At 29.0% G+C, this 9,787-nt stretch overlaps 1 protein-coding gene across 1 annotated transcript; it reads right to left on the reverse strand.

Moving 5' to 3' along the window:
- Positions 1-1,562: 1,562 nt before the first annotated feature.
- LOC148202937 (uncharacterized) lies at positions 1,563-4,923 on the reverse strand. Its single transcript, XM_088108744.1, has 4 exons — positions 4,738-4,923; positions 4,546-4,635; positions 3,637-3,867; positions 1,563-2,256 (listed from the first exon to the last, which is right to left on the reverse strand). Coding segments are annotated over exons 1-4 (567 nt in total). The 5' UTR covers positions 4,739-4,923; the 3' UTR covers positions 1,563-2,011.
- Positions 4,924-9,787: the final 4,864 nt, after the last annotated feature.

The raw sequence follows: 9,787 nt of genomic DNA on the forward strand, positions 1-9,787 counted from the left end.
GAAATGTATCTTGATATTCTACCAACCATTCAACTCATGTCGAGATGAATGGGGTGGCGAAGAGAATGAGAGGAGGTCTACCTTAGCCATTTTGGGTCTGAAGAGGGGAAGATTAACCTCATGGGAAAGTAGATTAAGTTACCCTTGTTTATGATTATGCAGAGTATAAATACTACCATGAGTGTATGCCTTCAGTGAAGTCTATGTTAGCATCGGATCTGGATAAATGAGTATAGATGTCAAATTGTGATATGATCATGTGTTTGATGAGTTGTTGTGAATGCTGATCTATGATTTGTTATATTAAACTATGATATGTTAATTTCTTTGTCTATTAGTTTACCTTTGTTTTTTTGTTGACTGTTTGTGCGTGCAATAATTTCTTTGACAATTTTCACCATTCGGTGTGAGTAGAAGATACTGTAGTTGAGATATATGGATGTTTTGTATAACAGTTTAACTCTTTTGAGATACTCTGCGTTTAGAAGATTCTTTAAATATGTTTTTTATTTATATAATTATTACTTTGGATAATTGTAACGGTTAATTACGTATTTTCTTATCTATATGTTATATAATATCAAAACATATAATATTTTATTTAGTAAATTATTCTATTAAATGATGATGTTATATCATCTAAATTGATTAAGATAATAAATAAGAAAAAACAATAAGAATAATAAGAAATAACTAATAGTTGGTGATAGAAACTATTAATATAATGAGTAAACAAAATAGAGAAAGTAAAAGATAAACAGAATTTAAGAAAAATAGTTAACAATTATATATTTTAAAAAAAAGTCAATTAATAATTATATTATAAAAGGTAAAGTAAAAATAAAAATGGATTGATTCGACTTATTTCTTTTATATCCATTTTACTAAATATTATTATAAAAATAATAATTAAAAATTAAATGTCAACTACATAATTAGTTTTTTTTTATTAAATTCAATCTAAATAATTAGAAATATTAAATAATTACAAATATTAAATAATTATGATAAAAAAAACTATAGCAAAAACAGATTATTACTGATGAATTACAAGTTAATTTACTATCAACTTGTCTCCAATCTATTTAATCGTAGGTTAAAAAAGTCTGATCCAGTTTTGACTCACTTAAAAAATTAACTTTTTTCTAATTCAATCTTTTTCGTGGTAAAACCGATTTGAGTCACAAATTTAAATCCAGTTTAATATCTATAAACAAGAAATTAAAAAATTGCATTAAGTTTAGTAATATTTTGAAAAATTAATGAAGGGGATAAGTAATTGACCAAATTATCTATTTATCTCACATTTTATTTACGTAATAATTGACCAAATTATCTATTTATCTCATATTTTGCTTTAATGACTAGATTGTTCTAAAATATCTATCGAAATACAAATGTATCTTTCATGTGTTACTTTTAAGGAACGTTTGACCGCATGATGTCATGTTATCCCGGTACACATTTAGTATGGAATTGGCTTTATTTTAGATCGTTATGGTTTTATACAATTGATTGTAGTTAAATATGAGGGTGAATGAGAGAAATGAGTACTGACAACAAAGCTTAAATGAGTAGTTCATATTAAATTTATATTCACTTAAGCGTCATATAATCTACATACAATATACGTAGCAAAATTCGTAAGGTTCATGTTTGCTCCAAGGTACTAATTTCTTATACACATTAGATACCATGAAACCTTACTATATTATATGCTCCCTCAAACAATCTAAAAAAAGATTAAAGATGGGGGAAAATGCAATATATATGATGACCCTTCAGGCATTGGCTTCTTCCTTAAAGAATCTTGCACGGGCGCATCAAGTGGTCATTCAAAACTTTGAGGTAAGTATAGCATGCAGAATGGCTATATTACATGAAACACCAAAGCATTCACCACTGTATTCTCTCTTTTTCTATAGCAGGAAACCTAATCCTAGATTAATATCAAACTACATTTTGATCTCCAAAAAACTGTATCTAGTCATGCTCATAGATTTCACCAGAACTAAAATCTCCAGGGTACCTTTTCGAATTTTATGCTACCTTTATGGGTCTTTCTCTTTCCTACAGAATCAATTTCTTCTTTAGACCCAGGCTCCCTGTGTTTTCTTGTATCTGAAGGAATATCAGTGGCATCATGCAATTTAACTTTGCAGTGTGCATGTCGATTTTGCAACACAACACCATTCTTTGAAGTAGAAAGTCTTTCATCTCTAGTCTTGTTTCGATTTCCAATCATTATGTCATTATCTAAATACAAAAAGTATTGCAGGGTTAGCTCTGTAAGAAATCACGTACGAAACTGAGAACTAGCCAGCACCCAGATATCTCGTATCTCCATATATAAAAAACTAGAATCAGTATTCAACATAAATACATAATAAACGATGCTCTCCACAAGTATAACTACCCAACATTCCTTGCTAAAAATTTTACTCTTGCATCAAGAGACAAATAATTGGTTTTTCTTTTCTTCTCGAACAGCCAGGGAGGGGAGTAAAAGTTACTTCGAAGTATCTGAAGTTTCCAATGAAAGTTCAGAACTGTGTGATGGGTTTTTTGAGACTTAGCACTCACTCTGTGCTCAATTGATTTGGAACAGGAAAACTAACCTAAACAGAAGGGTAGAAAACCAACCTAAATTCGCACTATTCAGGTTTAGAACAGGAAATTGGAGACTACGAAATACCAAGAAAACACTGGCCCCATTGCACAATGCAACAATGTAAAACTAAAATCACTCTATGCTAAATTGAAAAATCTAGTAAAACATTGTTTTACCCTTGTTTTCTGAAGATTTCATTTTTAACTGAAGAAATCTTCTGCAATCCTAATAACTACAGCGCAGCATGCAATCCCCGATAAAACATTACTAGTGAGATTCAAAAGGGAGTTTTATTTGCATATATTTTTACTTTAAAATACGTCTATTAGCTTTCTCCTAACTATATCGCGATTGTACAAGGTGCATCATAACAATTGTTTAGAATTATTGATTATAGGGAAAATTTAAGTAGAGTGTGAAAGGGAACACAAATTAGGCAAACTAAGTTACGCAGGATGGTTGTTGCCGGTTGCACCCATTAATACAGAATTTACAAAATTACACCGACACCTTTTACATAGGTCATACTGCAAAAACAACTTCCTATTAACATAAAGACTGCTCTGTATTCCTTGAAGGTCTAAATGTCACTATCACACTCACAAATTCAGTTTCTCTAAAAAATTCTTTTAAGTAGTCCAAGGTTTCTTTGCATGCAAGGTTGAGTTATGAGTTTCAGTTCCCATTGAAGTACATAAAAGTAGGTTTGGGCTTTTATCTGAAAACCCCATTTTGACAACATGTGTATTGCATCCTTTTGGAAGAAATTTTAACGGATAATTAAGAAGAAAAATTACTCTCATATCTTCTAATAGGATATCTACAAACAAGTACTTCACTCAGCTTTAGTGGCCAATGAAAAGAAACCCGAGATACTGGTATGCATATTATAAATCATGATAGTTCTTATGATCTCATTGTCAATTTCAGATTCAGAAAAAAATTCAGATATTCAAATTGCGAAAGGCATCTGATACACAAACAAATTTAGCTAACAAAATCCGATGAAAAGCATGAGAATTTACCAGGACTAGAAATGACAGCACGAGGTGGAGGAATTGAACTGACTCTAATATTTACTTTATTTTCATCAGTACTGCCAGCCTTCTCAGATCCTGTAGTTACCGAAGAATCAGATTCCACACTGAAGTCTCCATAATCTTCAGTTAGGGGAACTCTTGGAATAGCTACATGCGGAACATAACACTCTGGTACTCTGACAACAGAGGGCATGGCAACAACTTTGTTGTCTGTCACTGTAAAATCAGACAATAGCGATTCCTTTCTATATTTAGTAAAATGAATATGATAGATAATAATGACCAACCACAATTTTGACTAACTAGACGAATGAAAATGTTTAGCGTAATAATGCCACTCTCACTCCAAATTTAGGCCAAAACTACAGTGAAAAACCAATCATAAACTAAAACTAACAAAATGGAAAAGGAAAGGAAAACACAATCACTCACTCAACTATTGCTTCAAAAATCTTTAAGCATGAAGAGTAATGTATATAAAATCAGTATAATTCGTGCATTAAGGAACATAAAACATGCAATCACATAAACGTTTTATATGTAACAGTTTAGTTGCAAATTAAAACCAGCAATATAAAACACATAATAGAGTTCAAATACAATTTTAATCAAATTTTTAAAATAGAGATATTTGGTCTCTTGTTTTAGAAATTAGTCTATTTCGCTTTTAATCTTTAATTTTATATATAATCTTTTTCATTTATTTAGTTCAATTGAAACTAAAGACTCATTCAAGTTAATATAAAAATAATTTAAAAAAATATGTAGACAAATTAAACAATGGATCAAAATTGGGAGCTTTCTAATAATAGAATCTAAACAGGGGCACCCAATTTGCAAACTGAATAAAAAAAAGATTAAAATTGTATTTAAACGCAAACAAATTAGAAATACCTGGAGAAGATGGCTGCAAATACAGAGACAGGAAAGCTTTGAGACCAAGTTCACCGTCGTCATCGTGTCTTACCTTCACCTTCGGATACACTGAAAGTTGCAAACACACGTATAAACAAAAGCAGCATACTCTGATGGTAAAAACAAAAACTAGAAAAAGGAGAAAAAAAAAACAGGATTGAAATTACGAACTTGTTTGAATTGGGTGGAAAGTAAAGTATGGAAAATCGGAGAAGAGAAAATGTGAAGAGAAAGAGAGAATAAGAAGGCGTGTGATTGGTGTGAGGAAAAGGAATGATTAGGATGATTCAAAGGAGTGATCGATTCCTTTCCTTCCGTTCCCGCGTTGCGTTGCGTTGCATCATTGCACTGCACCATTTCATTGCACCTGGGTAATGGCGGGGTCCACAAATACGCCACCTAAGTTGATTCCTTATTCAATTCAACCACGTTTTTCAACGCTTCTTTTCTCCTTTCACTCCTCCTTTTTGTTTTTCGATTCCCATTTCCTATTTAATAGCTTTTAATTACTTTTGTTTGCTTTCAATGTCTACACATATATTGCCTTTTGAGTTATTAGGTTGTTGTAAAAGGTTGCTAAATTTCTTTTTTTTTTTACAAAAATGGTTCTTCCATGATATTCAGAATTTCACTTGAATCATAATATTTCAGGAAATCTTATACGTTATATAAATTATCGAAATTAAACAATAATTTTAACGTGAATACATTTATAGCACTGAATTAGGTTGAGTATTTCCATGAATTAAAAATAAAATTTATTTTCAATAGATGAATGTATATAATGTTTTCGCTAATGCAACTTTGTATTTTATTTAAGAAAACAAAAAAGGGAATTCAAAATATGTTTAGTTACTTTTATAAAAGTATATGTTTTCAACAACCAAAGCAAAATTTAAAAGATATAAAATTTACTTTTTAGTTTCTTTTCCATTCATGTTCCCATTACTGGTACTAAGCTTGGTAAGCCATTACTCGCTCCTGAATCAGTGACTTTTCTTTTCATTGAATTTGAAATGGTGAGCCGCAATGTTGGGTATAAGAGAACATTTAATATCTCTCTCTCTCTCTCTCTCTCTCTCTCTCTCTATATATATATATATATATATATCCTAACAGATAGTACTAATTTTTTAATAGACTAATAATTTTATTTAAATATATGATTAGAATGAAAGATGACTTATGATATTTATATTTTAAGATGTGAATTCCTTTAAAGTAAAAGTTGATTGGCATGATAATGAAAATAATCTTGTGTAGGTTAAAATTGGATATGATAGAATAATAAGACATCATAAAGAAAATTGATTTATGGCACACCGGTTGGGTGTAATATGATGAGTGTAATCCTAAAAGTTACTAGCCATTTAAAAAGCTATCATACTACGATCAAATGATTAATACATATCTAATCAGGTCATTCTTTGAATGCTTATAAATACATTAATTTTTCCACAAAGAGAGAACTAAAAACATATTTTTTGTATGCAAAATTCGTACGTGACTTTATCTTATTAAACTATAATGATAAGAAAATTCTATTTATACATTTTTCATTTGTAAATGTACAAGCTTAACTCGGCCTAATGTTATTCATATATCTAAAAATAATAATATTGTTATAATTATTTCTCAAATATTAAAAAATAATGTTATTATTTAATATATATATATATATATATATATATATGCATATATATATATTTCAATTACTCTTTAATAAAATATCAATATAACAGTTAATATATTTGTAGTCTAAAAGTCTATAAATATGATCGTATACCTTCTAGCTATAGTTAAACATCTAAAACAAGAGTTGAAGTCATTCATGAAGATGATCTAAACTCTACCTTTTGGATTGCCTTTAGAGTCATCATGGAGCATAAATTAGAGTAGTATAGGTTTTTTTAGGCCATGTATTTTGGTGAAAGTACTGTAGGTTTCTTTAAGTCATGTATTTCAGCCAAGTAGATAGATTTGCTTAAAGCTTGTATTAAAGCCTAATTAGTATAGAATATTTTTCTTAAGCAAGACATCCAAATCATATGGAAAGTATGTGTCATGTGTCATGCTAACAATGGAGAGGATTTAGCTTTAGTAGTGGCTACATGACGCTCCAGGAATGGAGAGGATTTTGCTTTATGAGTAGTCACATGTCCTCCTCTCATTGGAGAGGATTTGTGTATACTTATCCACTCCTTAGAAGGCCTCATTTTTTACCACTAAGTGCAAAGGTAGAAGACCATGCTTTTAGAGTTTTTAGGAAATACCATTGCTTATATATATATGTGTCTCCTCTCTTGTAATCATCTTTAATGTAGAGTAATGTTATGTTACCCATTTTTGGTAATACTACTCATCTTAGATCAAGACTAGAGCAACTCATGAGGTCCATCTAGTCACATTCCTCTTAGAGTTAGTCTAACCTCTCTTAGAACTTTCAAACACCACACCACCACCATTTAACCACCATAGGGTCGTGAGCTTCTAGTCTCACAAACACCATAACTTTCGCATTTCTAACATATATCCTTGATGATCTACCACATTTTTGCACCATATATTTTCAACGGTCATCTCCATTTTAACTTTGGCCCAACCTAGCCAAAGAAATTGTTATCAAAAGTAGACATTTCATATTCATTTATCATACTCAATTCTCTCATCTTATATTATTTAGATTTTAAACTCTTAATAACTTTACTGTCAAATAATTTTTTCTATTTATTTTTGGTGCACAGTAGTTTTCTCACCAACTCTTAAAAGTCTCATACTTCAAATTTGATAAAAACAGTATTATTTAATAACTACTATTTTATTAATTTTTAGTTCTAAGGGATAATAAAGTCAACCACGATTAAAATTTTATAATATAGTATTTATAGAATTGTTCATGTTTAAAATAAATTAAAACTTTTATAGACAAAAATTAGAAAATCATGAGACTTAAATAATTAAAATAAGTCAAGTATTTTGCCGAGTGAAATTTCGTTGAGCAAAATATATCATTAAGTTTTCTACAATATGATTTTTATTGAAAAATTATTCTATTGAGTGTAATTTCACGATGTCGGAATGTGAAAATAAAAGAATCATATTTTTCCCCTTACTTTAGTAAGAAAGAAGAAAAAATGGATTGTCTTGTAAATAAGTGATGAATAAGTGTGTAAGTGATTACCTCACCCACAAAATAATAAAAATGACAAAAAGGAATGGAAAAAGTTAAAGTTTAGAGAGAGAAAAATTATAAAAAAAAGTAAAAATAAAAAATCTGTTTCAAAAAATAAAAAATCTCAACACCTTTACCTTGGCCTTATGGTAATTTAAAAAATTCTCATCATCATTAATTATCATCATTAATTACATGTTTTTTTTTAAAGTATGTGAATATGAGAGTCTTGCTAAATATCAAAGTTGTTTACTTATACAGGTATTTTGAGCGAAAACACATATCAAAAACACTTGAGAGAATTCGAGAAAGATAAATACATTTTGACTTCATTGAAGACTTTCATATTTTATTTTCTGAAAATTCAAAAGATCAACTCATGTATGAAAAATAAAATATTTTCATATGCATGTCCATGACAAATTGATTTTTAGATGATTATATGTATCTAGTGTTATTCATTCTTTTGATCTAGGTTTAGATATGGAATAAAATAACTCAAATTAAGTTTTGGAATTAATTAATCTTGCCATGGACATACAGATGCAAAAGGATATGTGTGGCAGTGACTTTGACTGATATTTAGCTAAATCAACCATTGCCGAATTTGGCTTAGTAGACCATGACCAAAATTTGGTAGAATTAACCCAAGTAAACTCTGATTGGAATTTGGCCGAATTCAGCCGAGTTGCCCCGTCTTAAATTTAGTTGATTTCAACCGAGTTTACTCCGAATGAATTCGAACGAATCAAACTTGTTCGAAATTTGGCAAAATTAGACCAAGTTAGTCACAATGAAAATTCGACCAAGTTTGATCAAGTGAACCCTATCAAAATACATCCAAATTTAGCCCAATCGATTCTTGTGTAAATTTTTTTGCATATGACATTTGTAGTGTAATATAATTTGATAAAACAAAAAATAGTCTAGTTGACTTCATTTGAATTAATTTCCAATTTTGTTTAATTCAGACAAACTGTTTTTTATAACTTTTAACATTTTAGTATAGTTTTGTGACTGTAACAAATAATAAATATATCTTTCGTACATAATTTTAGGTTGTATTTTCTTAATCATATGTGCTTATTATCCCATCGTTACTTAGATGTTATTATTCATCAATAATATTCTTTAAGTATCATAAAGAGATTTAAATTTTGGATCTAATCTCTTCACATCGTATGATATACTAATTTGGATTAATAAAATATGACTGACCGAATTGATCTACATTTCAAACAAACTTTGATTTGTAGACCTAACTAGATCTTATCTTATATAGGATCCATAGGGCAACAAGCCTTTTTGGCCCATTTTAAAAGAGTAATTTTAAATTCAAAAAGTTAAACAGAATATATATGTATTATATCTTTAGGACAAATTAATGAAATTAATTTTAGTTCGAGAGATAGTGATTATATATATATATATATATATATATATATATATATATATATATATATATATATATATATAATCTTATTTTAAAATTTTAAAATTATCTTTTTGAATAGAGTTCAACCTATACACCTACGAACTGTGTTAATCTTAGAGCTGTCAAAACGGGTAATTCGGCTCGATCCGGTCTAACTCACCACGGGTTGGTTATTTAGTGAGCCAATGCAAGAGAACGGGTTGGCTCACTGGCTCATTTAATTATAATTTTTTTAAAATAAAAAACTTATATATTTTTTAGTTTAAATATAAATAAACGTCACACTAAAATGATTTTAAAAATAATTCAAAATTAAAAAAAATATCATATCATCCAAACATAATCCAAAAACATGTACAAAAGTGAATAGGTAAGTTTTTAATATTGATAATTTTTATATCAGTTATCCATTTATAATATTAGAGTCTTGAAATAGATAAATGACTTAAATGCTTACTTCGTCCCTATGTTAAGAGATGAATTTCTGTTTTGTACCCGGTTTTAAAAATGAAGACATTAGGTCGCTATGTTATGAAAAGTTTACGAATAAGGTCCACAAAAAAAGAACAAGTTCAACAAATCATCAAAGAAAAAATTGAACAAGAGAGAGAAAA

Source organism: Vigna umbellata, chromosome 3 (assembly GCF_029865625.1).
Source record: "Vigna umbellata cultivar VRB3 chromosome 3, Vumbellata_1.0, whole genome shotgun sequence".
Taxonomy (NCBI): Eukaryota; Viridiplantae; Streptophyta; class Magnoliopsida; order Fabales; family Fabaceae; genus Vigna; species Vigna umbellata.